The 17,758-nt window shown below is 47.6% G+C and overlaps 1 protein-coding gene across 2 annotated transcripts in view; it reads left to right on the plus strand.

The window, feature by feature from the left end:
* ITM2C (integral membrane protein 2C) overlaps positions 1-13,793 on the plus strand; it is a 30,540-nt gene extending 16,747 nt beyond the window's left edge. Inside the window, exons 2-6 of one of the 2 annotated variants that reach the window (XM_075716612.1) lie at positions 4,963-5,100; positions 7,623-7,811; positions 8,125-8,235; positions 12,203-12,353; positions 13,702-13,793. In XM_075716612.1, the coding sequence (XP_075572727.1) occupies positions 4,963-5,100; positions 7,623-7,811; positions 8,125-8,235; positions 12,203-12,353; positions 13,702-13,793 (681 nt within the window). The remainder of the gene's footprint in view (positions 1-4,962; positions 5,101-7,622; positions 7,812-8,124; positions 8,236-12,202; positions 12,354-13,701) is intronic. The other variant, XM_075716611.1, reaches the window with a different exon arrangement.
* Positions 13,794-17,758: the final 3,965 nt, after the last annotated feature.

The following is a 17,758-nucleotide window of genomic DNA, read 5'->3' on the forward strand; positions in this document are numbered from 1 at the left end:
AGGCATGACATGACACCTTTAATTTCCTCACTTCTGTCCTCTTCAGCAAGACATTGGTGCTGAAGGAGTGATAGAATCAAATATCTATTTTTCATTACCCTGTACTGTGTTCATGAGAAATATCAAAGGCAACACCTTGACTGGGTATGGTTCTTGCTAGCAGCTTGTGCTAGTGTTGTGTGTCTAAGGGCTCAGGACCTCCAGAGACTTCTGCCTTTTTTTAAAAGACTAAGTGCTTCAAAAAGACAGAGGACATCAGGGCACGGCAGTCCCACTGGGAATCTACATGGTTCTTGCTGTAAGAAAATCTTTCATGTGGGCATTACGCCCGCTTTGCAGGCTGGAGAAGGATGCACAGGGTGAGTGAGGTGCTGCGGAAGCCCAGTCACCAGCACTGCGGCGTGAAGTTTCCAGCTGGGAGCGAATGCTCATATTCTCTGGCCTTGCAGGGCTGGAGCTGCTGACCTGGGGCTGGGGAGCCTAACTCCGGGCTGCCAGCTCCTCTTGACCCCATGTCTGCAGCACTGTGAAGCCTGGGAGGTTTTGCCGAGCAGTAGGTGCCCTCCGCAGTGCCTGGCACGTGTTGATGGTTTCCCTGCTCTGTCTTCCTCTGGCTTTTGGACTTGATTTCCACACTGTGGACCAGACGTTGCACCTGTAGAGCACAGCCAGGCTTCTGTCCCACTCCCCCTTGTAGGTGAGGCACTCCTTAGCCATTCGGTAACAAATAGGGATAACAGGACACCAGCCATTTTCATCGTGTCCTCGGTGAGACCTGAAATTCTGAAGAAAATCCCCAAAGACTGAATTAGCATTCCCCCCGCCCCAGGCTAATTTCAAGTCTCCTCTACCAAATGGTCTGTATCATAACTTCATCGTTTCCCATCTGGGCATCTGCTGCCTCTGCTGTTCCTGTGCTGGTCCCGCGAGCAGGGAGGGCGCCGAAGCATAGCGAAGAGCCCATTTTATCCAAGGAAAGGAATTCCTTTTTATATTCTAATATCCTGTCTGCTGCCAGGGACTGGGTTGAGTGTCTGTGAAGCAATTGTGCCTGCAAACTGGAGCCGAGTCAGCATGTCTGGTTATTCAGGCTCGCGTGCTGGAGCTGCCTCTGTCTCTTGCCCAGGGGGGGTGAAGTATTAGCAGGACAATGCCTGGCAGATAACCAATATGTGCAGGCACTCGGAGAGATGGATGCTTTCCCACATTGTCCTCGCAGAGGAAGAGTGAGCTGTGCCTTCCCCTCAGGTTGCACAGGGGAAGGAGCTCTGCCTGCAGCCTCTTCCAGTTTTTCCACTGGAAAGGGAGCTGGACTGGCCCTTTCTGTAGGGTCAGGAAGGCGGTGGCCTCCGCTGCTTGCACCAGTGCTGGAGCTCGTGGCGGTGCCAAGAAATACAGAGCAAAGAAAGGATCATCACGTGGAGTGACAGGGTTTTCCTGCCCTGAAAGCACAGTGGGATACTCTGCAGACCTGTGGATCTGTCTGTGCATCCTCCTCACTTGTGCATCTGTAGTGCCTGGACTGTAGACATCGTGCTATTCTGCCGCTGCTGTTGCTTTTCCATCTGTTCGTTCACGGAGAAGCAAATTAATGTTTCTCCTCTGCACAGCCTAGAGAGGGGAGGAAGGGGCTTGTATTGATTTTTGTGTAAAATATGCCCATCTGTTGGAATACCATGTTTAAAATGATGAACAAAGAAAGAGAAAGCCCACTCACGGAACTGAAATACTTGTCCCTGCCTCTGCCCAGGGATGGTTTTGACCCCAACCTTTCCCATTTCTCTTGGCCCAAAAAAACTGTAGTTGTTTTAGGCATAAAATTAGTGGGATGGCTTGCTGCAAGAAGAATGGTTAATGAATTCTTACGGAATATTGTTAAACATCTGGTTGAACGTACAGCATTTTTTGCATGTTAGTGTTTTGATTTTTGTCCTCGGTGGAAATGCATGTCTCAAAAAGCGTGATCTGCTCTTCAGGAGAACCCCACTGCTGAGTCTAATTCTTTTCCCCACCACCGAAATTCATGGAGATTGGGAACGCTGCCAGATCTGTGAAGTCTGCTTTGCGGCACGAGCACGGTGCGTGATTTGGTTTGCTGGTTGGTCCTGGGGGTCTTTCTGGCAGGGATGGCTTTCCTGCAGCTTGCTGCTGGGACCACCTGGTTGTCTTTACGATAGGGTTAGCTTAGGGGAAAACTGCACCCTTGTTGAGGAGCCAGGTGTTTCTATGTCAAGAACAGATGCAAATCAGCTGTGATGAATTTCCCATTTTTTTAAAATACCCGCATTTCTACTGCAGGGAGTGGTGGTCCTGTGGGGAAGGAGGTACATTGCGGCATGAGCAGGGCAGCAGCCTGTGGAAGAAGCTGGTTTTTCCAACCTGGTGAAGATTTGTTATCTTGGGTGAAATGCTGTTAAAGCAGGTTGTGCTTTGGGACGGGATCTGGGAGGATCCTGATCTATGAATCAGGACTGATCCATAGGCTGTCAGCACTGAGAATGCCCCCAGCCCAAAGCTTGGGTGCCGACTGACGTGTAGTTCCTTTTAAATTTTAATTCATTCATTGTGACAAAGGCTGGTGGTCTTTTAAGCTGCTGGACTGGGGAAGGAGATGCATGTTTCAGTGAGGGTTCGTGCAGGAGATTTTTATGCGATATTTTGCAGGACTGTGGTTAAGTGTTCCCCTTGGCCTTCCTGGCAGCATTTTTAACCTTGCTGCATTAATCTCCTCTCCATCAGAATGGTTGCTGTTGAGTTTTTCTTTCATTCCTCTGAATTTTAGGGTATATTTTTCATTTTTCCTGGCATTCTGTAACTTCTCCCAAGGCGAAGCTCTGCTTCGCTTCCCCTACCTTCTCCCAAAATGCAAAACTCGGGCATTTTTCCCAAAGCCAGGAATGCTTTGTAGGAAGCCGAACTCATCTCCTTTGGCAGTGAGGGGTGGGATGTCGTACTGTGTCTTTGGCTGCACAAAGAGCACAGACCTGCTCTAGCAAATAGCAAACCAGTGAGGGCTTATTTGCCTCTCCCTACCATTCTTCAAAAACAGTTTTTCTTTTTAGTGGGAGTAATCCTTTTTAATTTTTGAGCTGCTGTGTCCTTCTGAACCCTCTCTCCAAGCTCTCTGTGGAGTTAGCACTTGCAGCTTACTGAGGAAGCAAGCAGTGCATTATCCATCATGGGAACCTGGCACCTTTCAGATGTAATTCACTGGCAGAGTATTAAACATTTTCTCAGCCATTCTTCAGTGTCAGTAGCAGGAGAGATTTTTGTTCCTCTTCACCGTCACTGTCAGCACTCTTTCTCTGATGACAAGTATCTGGGGAAATCTGTTTTTTTGAAACACTTGACATACAGTATGACTTTCCTGTCCTAGCAGTTCATGTCAGAGTGCCTTTAAATTTCCTCTAGTAATGTGATTTTTTTTTTTTTTTTTTTTTCATTTTTCTGTGTGGCTTGTCACAATTGCTGCCCCTCATCTTTAGGAGGAGAAGGGAAGGATTGGAAGTGAACTTAAAATGCAGTATTTTTCAGTTTGCCCATCCCTTTATTTGCTGGAGGAGCAGTTACAAACTGATTAAACACCGATCCTTCAGTGTAGGGAGCTGGCGGTGAATAGAGGTGCTGTGGATCTTTCAGCAGCTGAGATGAAGGAGAAATAAATATAGATTAATTTCTCCTGGACGTGTACTGGAATTGTAGCTCTCCCAAAGCAATTTGGTCTTTGCAGTTATCAGTCTGAATGTGGCTAGAAAAGAAAAAGTCGATAGCTGGAGCAGTCTGTGTTGGCTGGGAGTGGAGTGGGTAGCAGAGGGGTTGCAGGATCTGCTCTGCCCCTGTTCTGCACCTCAGTGGATCTCAGGTGCCGGGGAGGTTGGGGGGGATCCCTGCCTGGCAGGCTCCCCACGGGTACCCCAGGGATGCTGAGGTGCCCTTGCCTCAGGGGCAGGAAAGACCTGTTCAATTGGGTCCTCCAGCTTGTACAGGTCTCTTGCTAGCCGTGGAGAGAGTGTCTTCCTAATCAAACATGCCAGATCACGTACCATGGAGAGGGCGTTAATCTGCAGGAGCCCTCCCTGTCGTGTGTCTCTCCTGCCTGCCTGCTCAGCTGAGGGCAGGTTTCAGCTCTTCTGTGTGGAAACTGGGGCATTTCTGAACTGGCTTCTTCCATCTGCTTCTGAAAGGCCTTACATCTTCGTGCTTAATGTTTTGGAGGGTTATTTTGATAGTAAAAACAAGAGCATCATAGCCTGGGATGAGTGGTCCCCAGGAGGTAACCCTGCCTTTGCACTGCCCTTCTTTTCGAGGGCCATAACGAGGTGAGCTGGCTCCTGTCTATATAGATTGGGCAGCACTAAAAAAAGGCAGGTATGTTTTCTTTTGATGCTCTGACTATATTCCTGGAGGGTGTGCCGGAATCTGCTTGAAAATGAAGTTGAGATCGACAGCTGTTTGGGTAGGCTCACCCCAGCATGGCCAGGAGGTGCCTCTCTGACACCAGTAACTTCCCCCTCAAAAATTTCCCCTAAAAAATGCTGGAAGAGTGGCAGCATTTCAACAAAAATTTTTGAGTATAAATACATAAATGCTGTTACGTTCAGTAACGAGGAACTGTTAGTTCCTGATTTCCTTTTTTTCGGTCAATCCTTATCGCCCACTGAAACAAAGCTTGACTTTGTTCTGAGCAGTTGGTGGGAAGCAGAGTACATATTATATGTGTACGTTCACACGCACACATATATAAAAAATAAATATATATGTTTGGGGGATGGGAGAAGAAAATGCACAAGAAGTGTTTTACTCTTGCCAGAATGCCACCAGATGTGAAGTCGCTTTGCAGGACAGTGCCTGCCTTCTTCAGTCGCACACCACGAACTTGTGCACGGCCTTTGCATAAAATACTGTTGCTTTTCTGATCCCTTGCACTGGCAGCTGACTGATGCTCTTGTTTTCGTCTCGCAGGAGGAGCCGGCTCCTGCGGTGCAGGGCCGGAGGTCGTCACTCAGCGGGGTGTGCTACCTGACCATGGGTCTCCTCGTACTGCTCCTGGGCTTGGTCTTTGCATCGATGTATGTGTACAGATACTTCTTCATCACCCAGGTAGGGGTGAGTTGGGAAGGACTGCTGGCTCATCAGTCAGAGCAGCCAGACAAGCTGCTTCAACCTTTGAAAGAGGTGGTGCTGTCATTTATTGCTTTGCACTGCATTAACTCAGGAGCCAGTCCTCTGAGCACTGCAGACATGGCATGTCTTAAGTGGTAGGCTCAGGCTCACTTCCATCCTGACTGCCAGGAAGGGCCTTCCAGAAACCCTGCTCTTCCCCTCCCTTGTGGCTTTATTTTGCTTTTTTTTTTTTTTATTTAAAAAAAAAGCACTTTTTTTTTTTTAAAAAAAAAAAACCTCCATAAAAATATCCTGCCAGTTTTACCTTTTAAACCCAACATTACTGCTGTCAGGGGTAAGGCACTCTGAAAGAGTGGCTTGTTGTGAGGGGAGAGCAAGCCCTGGAGAGAGCAGGGAGGTACAGGCAAGGGAACAGCTTTTTGCAGTAGGTTTTTTAGGCCCTAGCACAGCAAAACTCTGTAGGTGTAACAAAAATAGGTGCTGCTATTAAGAAAGCAAGCAGAGAAGTGAAAAGTAAGTGGGAGATGCTATGAAAGGTGAGCCCTCGACCTCCACTAAATTCAGTAACCTTTGCAAAGCCTGGCCTAGCTGAAGCAGTGGGCTGGCAGCATTGTGGTGGGTCAGAGCATAGGGAATGAGGCAAGGCAGAGCTGCTTTTTAAGGAGGAAACTGCTGAGCCCTGGCTTGCTGAGCGTTTAGCCAAGAAAGCCCAGAACATTGATTTGCACTGAAGCCCTCGTTCTGCTGCAGAGCAGCTATTAGTGAATGAGTTCTCCCAGGACTGCCTGCTGCCTTCATCTCTGCAGCCAGCACTTATCCACTCAGCAGTATAGTCTTTCTGTACACTCCCTTGCTCCATAAATTTTCTTGCTGTCAAATTAATTTGTAATCTTTGTCTTAAGATACATCAGTGCTTTATTACCCGTCCTCATTTATACCTGATCTGGAAACCCTGTGACAACTGTAGGGCTGCTCAGCCCTCCCATACACTGCTGTGTTAGTGTGGTGGAACCCTGTTGCAGGGCTTTTGGTGCAGGCACTTCCTTATGAGAAGAAGGAATTCTTCTCATAACCTTCCCTGGCATTGAGGGAAGGTTATCGACCAGGTGACAGACAGCGTTCAGTCCATCACCCGGTCAATAACCTACCCTTGGCGCATGCTGAATGGCACTGGGAAATGCCCGCTGGCCCATTTAGGGGCCACCCGTTATCACCCCCACTGCCTGCCTGCAATACCAAATGGCAGCTTATATCCAATTACATGGCAAAGCTGGTTCAACATGGTCAGAGATGCTTTGGGGACGAGGGCAGTGGGACCTTTATGTCTCAGTCTCCAATGGCTGCAGTTTGTCCCTGTGACCTTTGTGCTCAGACTTCATCACTCTATGTTAGCTCCCTTGCCCGTAACTTGTGCTTCTGGAGCCCTGGAGAGCAGCAGCTCCTGTTTTGCAGTGAGGTGAAGCTGCTTTGTTTTGGTGCATTTGCCATATACAAGCTACAAGTACCTTTAGAAATGATATTCTGCTTGCCCCAATCTTATATGCCTTATGTAGAAAAATGTAGTTACTGGAAGCTGTGTCTATGGAAGGATGTGAATGGCCTGGTTATGAAATTTAAGAGCCTACAGGCAGTCAGTTTGCCTTTCTGAATTACCCCTTGTGAAATCCCACAGGGAATCCTTTACTCCCTTTGGACCTCGCTAGCAGGAAGGGAGACGTGGTCATTCCGCAAGGGTGTTTTGCACTACCTTCATCACAAGTGGTTTCTGGTAAAAAGACTGATCTTGAAATATTCTCAAGCATCTCTTTGAAAAGCGTGTTTTTACCTAGTATGACTACGTTTCTTCTTGTGTGTCCTGGTTTCGGCTGGGATAGAATTAATTTTCTTCCTAGTAGCAGGCACAGTGCTGTGTTTTGGATTTAGGATGAGAAGAATGTTGATAACATGCTGATGTTTTTAGTTGTTGCTGAGTACTGCTTATGCTAGTCAAGGACTTTTTCAGCTTCCCATGCTCTGCCAGGCGCACAAGAAACTGGGAGGGGGCACAGCCAGAATAGTTGATCCAAACTGCCCAAAGGGCTATTCCATACCATATGACGTAATGCTCAGTATATAAACTGGGGGGGGGGGGGGTTGGCCGGGGAGCAGCGATCGCTGCTTGGGAACTGTCTGGGTATCGGTCGGCGGGTGGTGAGCAATTGCATTGTGCATCACTTGCTTCGTGTATCATTATTATTATTATTATTATCATTATTATACTGTTACTATTAGCATTACTATTTTACTTTATTTCAATTATTAAACTGTTCTTATCTCAACCCAGGAGTGTTTCTCACTCTTACTCCTCCAATTCTCTCCCCCATCCCATCGGGGTAGGGGGAGTGAGCGAGCGGCTGTGTGGTGCTTAGTTGCTGGCTGGGGCTAAACCACAACATTGTGTTTGCTGTAGTAGTGGGGTGTATGAGTGTTGTACCTCCACTTGGATCTCATCCCCACAGCTGCCCCGCGAGAGCGTCTTTCACTGCGGCGTCCTTTACGAAGACTCGCTGTATTCGCCATTCAAAGGGCAGCTGGAGTTGCATGAAGATGTCAAGATTTACATTGAGGAGAACTACGAGCAAATCAACGTCCCAGTGCCCCAGTTTGGAGGGAGCGACCCTGCGGATATTATCCACGATTTCCAGCGAGTAAGGAGCTCTTGGGGCCTTTGGGGGCGTAGCATGGGGCTGAGCTGGGGTGCACCAGCACGGTGCTTGTGGCCTAGCACTATCACTGTTGTCACATATATCTACAATGATCTTGTTACTGAGCTGTCCTCCTTCCCAAGGCCCTCTCTGAGATTTTCCAACCTGCTCGTCTTGCTTGGTAGGGAGGTCCTTAAACAGGTTTGTTGCTTAAAGCGGTTTCCTGTCTTCCCTCAATTCCCTCTTTTCACCCATCTTCACAGCCATGTTTCATTGGGAAGGGCTCAATTCCTTAATTTCTCTGCTTGGAATGCAGGGTCTGACGGCTTATCATGACATAACGCTGGATAAGTGCTACGTCATCGAGCTGAACACCACTATCGTGATGCCTCCTCGCAACCTGTGGGAGCTGCTGGTTAACGTGAAGGTAGCTGCAATCCTGCTTATTTTGCATGCTTTTCTTGAGTTGGCTCCTGAGTGCCAGCTAGAAGCTCGTGGGAAACCAAAACTGCTGTGTCTGTGGAAGTAAGCCTTGGCCCTGACAGAGCTGAGCCTTCATGCAGAGCAAAGGCTTCAGGGGTTTAGCTGAAATATTAATTTTGCAGACAACACGGTAACGCTGGCATGACAGATCAACCTGACCAGGGTGTCACGAGAAGCAGCATATCCCTTCGCTCTGGTGTTTACTGATAGTAGGAATCAAGGAAAAAAAGAAAAATTTCCCTGTTTTCACTCTCGCCATGGTTGCTGCTGTGGTTTGCCATTTGCAGAGCTCTGTATCCCTTGGGGAGTACCAGGCCTTCAGCTTTCACCTGTTGGGGGCGGAATCTGTGCTGCCCTCCCTGCTGTGCTGCGGGTTGCAACACTGGACTTGGGCTCATGCAGTTTTGCTCACAGCAGGCATTAATTGGGTTTAGTACCAGCAGGTTTGTTCAGTTCAGAAGCCCATGCTGCTATTGCAGTGACTGAAGACAGTCTTCTTAAAATAGAGTACTATTTAATCTTAGCGGCAGGAAAAAAAACCCAGGATTTTTAAGACTGCAGAAGGTGTATATCTATCTTAGTCTTTTGCAGGTAAAGCAGAGTACTGAGCCTGGGTCTCTTACTCCTTTCTGTGATGGTCTGTTTAAAAGAAAAGAAAAAGAAAAACAATCTTACTCCTTCTTAAATTATCTTTTGCCTCTTGCTGTTACATGCAGTGTGATGAACTTTGTAGGGGTTAAGCTCAGAGGCAAAAGGTTGTGCCTTGAGAGATGCCTGATCTCCAGTCCTTGTCAAACTCCCAGTTTGTTTCCTAGCAGTCCTCGCAATTTCATGCACTGTGACTGTCTGGCAAATGTGCTGGGGTACAACACACATTTACTTACAACTCGCTCCAAACCAGCCTCAGCTTCTGACCATGGCAGGTGACCAGTCCCTGGGGCAGAGAGAAATGGGAAAGGCAGGATTGCACAAGCTGACAGCAGAGACCCAGAAAAAACCTGAGAGACTGGGAATGCTGGTCACATCATAAATAACAGATATAAAATCACAGTCAATGAAAATGATGCTTTCTTGTTATCAGAAATGTAATTAAAAAGCGGACAAAAATATAGTTGAAATGGTCTAACACGTTTGATTCTTTAAAAAGAGTACAAAGCAGATGTGGGTTTAAATAACTTTCTGATTATTGGGATGGGTAAGTGTCCAATCTGTCTATGGAGGTTTTAACATGCACCTTAGAGACACTGTTTTTAAGTGTTTAGCTTGGTCTTGAGCTCTGAAAAGGTTTTTTGCCATGAGGACAGAAGCGGTGGAACAGGTTGTCCAGGGAGGTTGTGCTGCCTCCTTGAAATCCTTGGAGGTTTTCAAGACCAGACTGGATAAAGCCCTGAGGAACCTGGTCTGATCTCATAGCTGCCCCTGCTTTGAGCAGGAGGTGTGACCGGAGACCTCCTGAGGTCCCTCCCCAGCTGAATTATCCTGTGACCCTGTGATCCTCATGTCCACAGGCACAGCCTTGCTGGTGGCCTGCGTCAGGCAGAGGGGGCAGATTTCTCCCCACTGCGGGGGACCTTCATCACCTGATGTCTTGCCCCCCTGCTCTGAAATGCTCCTGTTTGGATGCTGGATGAGCTGCGTTGGTCCTTGGACTTGGAGACTTTTGCCTCGCTCCTCTTGTGCCTCTTTTTGCCTTCTCTGTTCCTCTGAATCCAGTCAAGTCCCTGAAGAATGAGATTAGTTTCTAGCTGAAAGTTTAGTTTTGAAGATGTTCAGTGGCTTCAGTCCTGTTTCGAGGACCAAACCTCGGTCCAGCAAATAACATTAGCTGTTTGTGCCAGCAGACTGTGGCAGCACAGGGATTGAGTGAAGCAATTTGTCCTTTCCTCCCTGGCCAGCCTGGTGCTGGGGTGCCCCTTGCAGTGTGGTTGCTGCATGCCCCGTGCCTGCTCTGCAGCCCCTGCTGTATGCAGGCATGGCTGTGCCAGACCCAGCTCAGGTCTTGGCCCTGCTGTCACCACGTATGCGTTACCAGGCCTCTTGCGTCTGATTTTTTGCCTGTAAGTGGTAGCTCTGCCTACTTCTTACAGACTTTATTCTGTATGGGTGTAATGGTTTAGTGAACAGGGCTGCATAAGCATCTGTGAGAAAAGGATGGAGGGATGCTCCTTCTGTGCAGCAGCAGGAAGTTGGAGATGACCCAGTTAAATCGTGGATGATCCACAGCTTTTGCAGAACCCAAGACATTCAGGGCTCTAGTTTTCTTAAAACTCTTGGCAGAAAATTGAAGGTGTCATGCTTGCTGCACAGTCCTGCAATGAAGGAGCAATGTTTCCTGACTACTTCAGCTGCCACAGCTATTTAAACCTAAAACAATGAAGAAACTGGATTGTGTGCATGTGTCTTTCTCTCTAAGCCCTGTCGCCAGGTCAAGGATATGGCAAATCCTGAGCCCCAGCCCTGGGTGTTAACATGACAGCTCCTGCCAGTAGCTGCACATATCGCATGCCCTCTCCTGCACTCTCCCACTGAGAATCAATAATTTAATTTCTTGCAGAACTGTTGTGTTAGTATAGTACAAACTTCCACTAATAGTCTAGTCCTCCAGCATTAGAGAGCTTTATTGATCCAGTAGGCTATGCCAGCCCCACAGCATGGCGCTAAGTTAAAACAGCGTGTTTCCAGGTACATCTCTATGGAAATAACCGGTCCTGTGATGGAAACTGAAGAGGTGATATTTGAAATTGTGCTGTTGTTGGTTACTTTCCCCCCGATTGTATTTATATTGGCCCCAGGATCTGCTGGTTCTTTTATTTCTTTGACTCTTCTTAAGCGAAAAGGACCAGAAGTGAGTCTTTGCTTCATGGCCTAGTTAGCATCTAGTCTGCTCAGAAGTGCCCCGCAGCCCAAGCTGTACTTGTAACACAGCTGCTTATTGCCGCAGCGATGCCCAGACAGCTGTGAGATGCCCTGAGCATCTGGGGATCAGCTTGTGGAGCGTCCTCATTGCCGAGGTGTCTTTCCTGCAGGGAAAGAGGCTGCCTCTAGAGGTCCCTGGGGTGCTCCCAGGTCCCCCATTTTCTCTCTCCCTGTTTTTCTAGCCCCCGGTGTCTTTCTGCCATGTCCCCCCCACCAGGCACCCCACTCATCACCCTGGTCTTCATAGTGGCCTCCACCGCAGCAGCAGGGAGCTCGCACGTGCTGCTTTGCCTCGGCTTGGTCCCTGGCGTGAGCTGCCTTCCCGCACTGCCCTAGAGTTGCCGAACGATGTCCCCGGGGTGATGGAAGTGAGCCAAGAGCTCGCTTTCCCCTGAGTGCCCACCGCTACCATGCAGCACAGTGTTTCTAAATATGGTGCCCATGGCCCGTCTCTAGTCCCCGTTCCTGTGGGCTATAAAGGCAGGAGATTATTGTGGCTGCGCTGAACGGACCAAGGAGAAGGGGAAAATGTGGAAAACTCAGAAAACTGTTGGAATCTGAGCAGGGCTGGCATTTTTGGGTTTTGCCTTTTGAAGGAAATGTAAAATGCACATTTTCAGTGGAGTTCCTGGCATTTTGGTTGAGCCTTGATCCCTCTCTCGATGGGTTCATTGTGTTCTCAGAGTTACAGCTTCGCGTGCCCTCCTTTAAAACTGGGGTTAGTTTATAACAGGGTTGATCCTACACTGGCTTCATCTCCTACGTGAACAATCAGGTTTTGAAACTAATCTGTTTTGTATGCCTTGTGCTAGTAGCATGGGACAGTTTACTACAATGGCAGGAAAGCATGTTAACCAGCCTTGGTAAGTGGAGTTTGAGCCTTCAGTGAATTATCTGCCGTTTGGCTGTCCTTGGCTGTCTGTGTGAGATGGTTCTGTTCAAGGAGATCGTGGCACCATTTGTGCTTTATTTTGGTGGAAACTGTGTCATTTCAGAAAGGGACATACCTGCCTCAGACGTACATAATCCAGGAGGAGATGATCGCAACCGAACACGTCAGTGACATGGAGCAGCTCGGCTCCTTCATCTACCGCCTCTGCAGTGGCAAGGAGACCTACAGGCTGAAGCGGAGGAGCGCGAGGAGACGTAAGAGCCTTGCCGTGTGCAGCTCTCCTAACTCACTTTCACCCTGCATCACAGTCATTATTTCTGCTGTTACAGCCATGCTGGCCTATTCCTGGCAAGAAGGGAGGTTTCCCTCTGGGTGTAAGCACGCAGGAGATCTTTTGAGGTGTTTCCCATCTAATTCATCTCAACCCAAATCTGGAATGATGCTGCTGCAAACGGGTGCTGGCTGCTGTGTTTCTATTGCTGCGTCTATCAGCTTAATGGAAACATTGAGAAAATGGTTGCAGGAGCCAGCAATTCATTTACATGTGGGCTCCTGGGGCTCAACTAATAGCAGTACTGTTGGGAACTGTTTGGAAGATTTCCCTAATGGAGACACCCGCTTCAGTGGCAGCTATTCAGAGCAGATTAGATCTGCAAATTGCCTTTAATTAATTAAGTTCATAATAATATGGAAAAAGTTGAGAAGAGGGAACATTGGACTATCTTAAAATGATTTCATGAAAATCAGCAATATGTATCTTACATACAAATGGTAACATTGCTGCAAAAAACTCCTTCATTTCAGTATTCGTATTTATTTGGGTTTAGGTACTGATGTACTTACAGGCTTACCTGAAACGTGAACCTATATTTGGATCTCTGGGGAAGCTGCAGGGTCCTGAGAGCATTTGGGTGCAGAAGTCACCATGGCTGTAGTTTGTTGGTTGTTTTCTCAACAGAAGCTGCACAATTGTGCATGGGGCTGCCGGCACGCTGGCTGCTGCTCTCGCGGAGCCCTGGCACGGTCCTGCTTGTCAGCAGGGCACCACCGGGTTTGCCGTAAGAGGGGAGTAGCTGCCTGGCAGACCTTTCCAGACTTGAGGTCCTGCAGTTTAGGGGCATGGGGAGCATTACTTGTTTCCCAGAGAGGTTGCGGCTGTAGAAGGATCAGTGCATGTGAGGATACAAACAGCCAGAGGGGTGGCAATTTTAAGCCCTCCTTGGCTGCGTTCGGAGCTGTGCTCAGTGCCAGCCTGTGACTTCTGCTGGTTTTGTGAGGCTTTCTGGTCTCTGAGATAACACTGAGATGCTGTCAGCTGAAACCAGCTGTTTCCATGCGGGTCCCCCAGCTCATGGCAGCTCTTACTGCAGGACCGTGGCCTAGAGAATATGGCTGTTCTTCCGAAGACATATTCGAAGTTGTCCTTACATGTTCCGAAGACACAAAGCAGCAGGTTATGCTGCTTTTCATGTGGGCTGTGTTGTTCCTGCATTTCAGTGTTCAGCGGTTGTATCTCATCTGCTTTCCTTGCCCCACTTGCTGCAGGTCTTGTGGATTATCATTTGCTGAATTTCCCCTCTCCTCTCTTTCAATCACTTCTAGGTATCAGTCGACGTGAGGCTGGAAACTGTCATCGTATTCGTCACTTTGAAAACACTTTTGTGGTTGAAACTGTTATCTGCAAAAAGTCATGAAGCCACTCTCCAGATGTAACCTTCCTTGGCTTTGCTTACACACACATGCTCTCAGCCCTCTCTTTAGACATGGTAATCTGTCTTACTTTTTTTACTGCTTCCCCTGCTTGTGCAGCTCTAACCTCTTGGGTCCATTGTGGCCTCACAGTGGATTCTCTTCTCTCTCTGCTACCTATCTGAGACGTTTGCTGGGCTTAAATTTACACAGTGGTCAAAGATAACTTGGGAGTAGATGCAGCTTCTTCCACACCTCAGGACAGGAATCTCTTTTGGGAGCAGGGTAGAAGGGATGGCCGAGAAATAGGTGTGCTGGAAATATGTGCTCTTTTCCTGGCTGAGCAATTTCAGGCTGGTATAGTGCTTTGAGGCTGCCTTGGCACCGGGACAGAAGGTGTATGTACAAGAGGAGGGTTACCATTTTGATGCTGATGTAATGACCAGAAATACGTAACCAGATGCACTCAGGAAAAGAACAGTTGTGAGGCTACATACAGGGTGATTCAGAAAGCTCAGCAGAGGGAGGGTTCCTGCCCAAACCATTCTGTGGTGGTCCCAGCTTGCTGTGTGCTGTCTCCCTGAAGACCAGATTTTCAGACGTTGTTTTTATGACTGGCTCCTGGACTCATCCCTCACCACGTCTCCTCCTGAACGTGGCATGGCTCAGCATGACCCACTTGAGCAGCGCAGGGTATCCTAATGGGTGTTCAGCGTGGGCAGGAGGCTGGGGCAAGGGGCAATGAGGTGGGCTGGGAATGACATGAATGACACAGCGTGTCCCGGCTCCCTGGCCACAAAGCAGAGGGTGAAGTGCAAGGCCGTGTAGCCTTTTCTCTAACACACAGCTGCATCTGCTGTGGATCCTGTGCTGTCACTTTGCCCAGGTAAATAAAGAGGTGAATCTTTGATGCAAGGTGCCAAGGCTCCACTGATGTCCCATCTATAGGCTGTGGCTGCGGGTGGAGCTGGGTGGTTTACTCCAGCCCCGTGTCTGTCCTGGCCAGCTCTGCTTGCCTGGAAAGATGAGTTATGTTCACACGGGTCTTTCCTCCTGAGTTGCTGAGATTCCATCTGTGTGCGGATGGGGTGCCATGCCTACATACAAAGTGGTGTCAGCAGCAGAACTGGTAGTTACTGGCAAGCGTGGAAGCAGAATTTTTAATTTTTTTTTTTTTTTTTAACGGAGTTGGTATTCTTGTATAACTCCTCTGATAAAAGCTGTTTTGGTAGTAATTAGTGTAGTCCAGCCGTGTGTCACATTATCTGCAGGCACCAGTGTAGTACAGGTATTGATACAAGGCAAGATTCAGCTGATCAATATACTGCACAGAAATTGTGTGAACAAAACTGCATTTCTGTTGATCATCAGACAGAAGAATTGCAGAGTAATTAAATATTCTTCCCTCTGTTCCATAAATACAGTTAAAACTAATTAGGTTTTTGAAATGCAGGCAGTTTTTTGGCTTGAAAGAATGGGGTGAGTTTCAGCTTGGCACATTCTTGTTAATTGGTTTCCAGCAAATCTGGACTTGTTCACCATCTGTTGAAATGAGCTTGTTGTTTTAGAAGAGGAAGGATAAAGTAAATGCAAGTACAATCATTAACTCAGCAGAACCAAAAAAAGTGAATATATTTTAGAATAAAACTTTTAAGTAATAATGCTGTGAGTTAATTATGTGAAAACAAAGCAGGGTCTCAAAATGGTCATGTAATTCAATAGGAATTAGTATGTCCTTAGAGGCTGAGGTTTTTTTTTTTTTTTTTTTTGTATAAGCATAGTCAGCTATAAACATTAATTTTTAACAGGTAGAGGAGGACACTTTGCTTTCATTCTGCTTTAAGTTTGATGTAAAATGAAGAATTATGTGCACTTCGTGCAGGTTGGTAAGGAAAGTTTCCCACTGCCAGAGGGGTATTTGCTTTTCTAGCATTGTGTTTTTCCAGTGGTAACTTGCTACTAACCCTAAACTGTCATTGAGGAGTGGATGACAAGAAGGGTCAGAGAACTGGTTCGCTTAATGGAAGTACCACAAACTGGTAAATTTAAGCCCTGTGTTTCTCTTCATTTCTAAGGAACCTAAGCCTGCACTCAGGTGAGCATACAGACCTTTTTCCCTTTCCTTCTGATTCTGCATGAATTAACTGGTCATTGAATATGCTAACTCTGTGCAATCCCGCAGCTGTAAGGACAAACCTTGATTCTTTAAGGTGAACTAACGTGGTCAGTGTTACATAGGATGAGAATGCAGTTGTCTAGACGGAAAACATAAGATGCTTTGTATATTTGGTCGGGTAGGACTTTTAATTCTTAGGAAAAATCCATGGGATAATAAAATCTTTTACCTCTGACATGTAAACCGTGTGTTTGTTTGGAATGAAAAGCACATGCCCTCCACGAAGCTGTCACTTGTGGGAGGCAGCAGCCACGTCGCCCTGGAGGGGTCAGCCCAGTGGCATCTTGGAGCTGGGCAGTGGGAGGATGCTGCAGTGTGGACACCCTTCCCCGTGGCGATGGGAGAGCTGCGTGGGCACCCGGCTGAGCCCCCTGGTGTCGGAGCCCGCCTGTGCCTGCAGGCTCTGAGGGGCTTTTCCCCTGTCCCTGTCCTTCCCTGGGAGACCCAAGGGCAGCCCATCGTGGGGAAGTCCCTGCCAAACTGAGGTCTGTGAAGCAGCAATATACCTCTGCTGCTTGGGTGGCTTGGGGGTGTCTGATCTTCACGCTCAGCCTTGCTTCTCCAGCTGCCTGACTTCTACATAGAAATTTGTTTGCATGTGGCCTCAGCCTGCTGTTGCCTTCTGGACGGCTCTGCAGCGCAGGCCTTTGGAGGGCTGCCCTCCTCTCCTTGCTGCACTCAGTGATGTGGGTCCATTAGTGTTCTTCTGGGATTTCGCTCCCCCTCTTTCATCCTTCTGGTAGGGAAGTGTCAGAATATTGTTCCTGAACTCAACTGTTCTTTCCAAAATTAGTCAATCAGTGAGGAAGTTCACATTTCACTTGTTACAGTAATTTTTGCTGCATTTTGCATTTACATCTTCAGTATCTGGATGCTTTTTCCATTATTGGGGTTCTGCAGAAGAGATCTGCGTCTTACAGTAACTGTGTTTGCCAAAGTCCTCTTCTCCCTGGCTGGCCCCCCCAGCTCTGCTTTATGGCCCTCTCCTTCCATCGGCACTTGGCCAAGGAGGCAACTCTGCATCGTCCCATGGGGAACCTGACTCCTTTAGACATTTTCACCTTTTGAAGGCTGAAATGGTGATACTAAGAACATGACTGATGCATTTCAGTAAATCTAGTTACCTTTAAACATAGCGACCTCGAGGCTTGTCCGGTGCGAAGAAAACCAGCTTGTATTGTGAAATTCCGCATTTTCTTTTGAACAGTCACTCTTCACTCAGTTTTTCATTTCTTGAGGTTGTGCTAATTGCCCCTTGCTCTTAAGAGCTTGAAATAAGTCAGTTCTACTTCCTCATCTCACTCACACTCTCTGGCAGAAGGCTGTGTTATTTGACTGAACCGTGGCACATGTAAAAGCTTGGCAATAAAGCCTGCTTTAGGAGGACTGTGTGGCAAAGGTGCAGCTGAAACCCTAAGATATGGGTCACTGTGATAGAAGCTAGCAACTAATATAATTTACCTTTTATTTTTAGTACTTGCATATTGCAGTATGGCTCAGGGGTTGTTATTTAGCTTTGCCAGGCAGTACTAAAAGTTTTGGTTTAACTATAGGAGCATCTGCTTCCAGGCTCTGGTGGATTTTAAAAAAAAATGTACTGGATACCTATTAAATTAGCAGTTGAGGGGAGGGACCTCAGTGTCTCTTCTAAAACATAAATGACCTCTTGATTTGTCACAAGTCTTTTACAGCTACGTTCACAGTCCAGTCTCATCCTATGAAATGCGGCCCATTGGGATTTCTGCAGACTTGGGACAAAGAATGTTGTGGCTGCAATGGACCACACAGGCTCCA

The sequence above is a fragment of the Pelecanus crispus genome, chromosome 9 (assembly GCF_030463565.1).
Source record: "Pelecanus crispus isolate bPelCri1 chromosome 9, bPelCri1.pri, whole genome shotgun sequence".
Classification (NCBI taxonomy): Eukaryota; Metazoa; Chordata; class Aves; order Pelecaniformes; family Pelecanidae; genus Pelecanus; species Pelecanus crispus.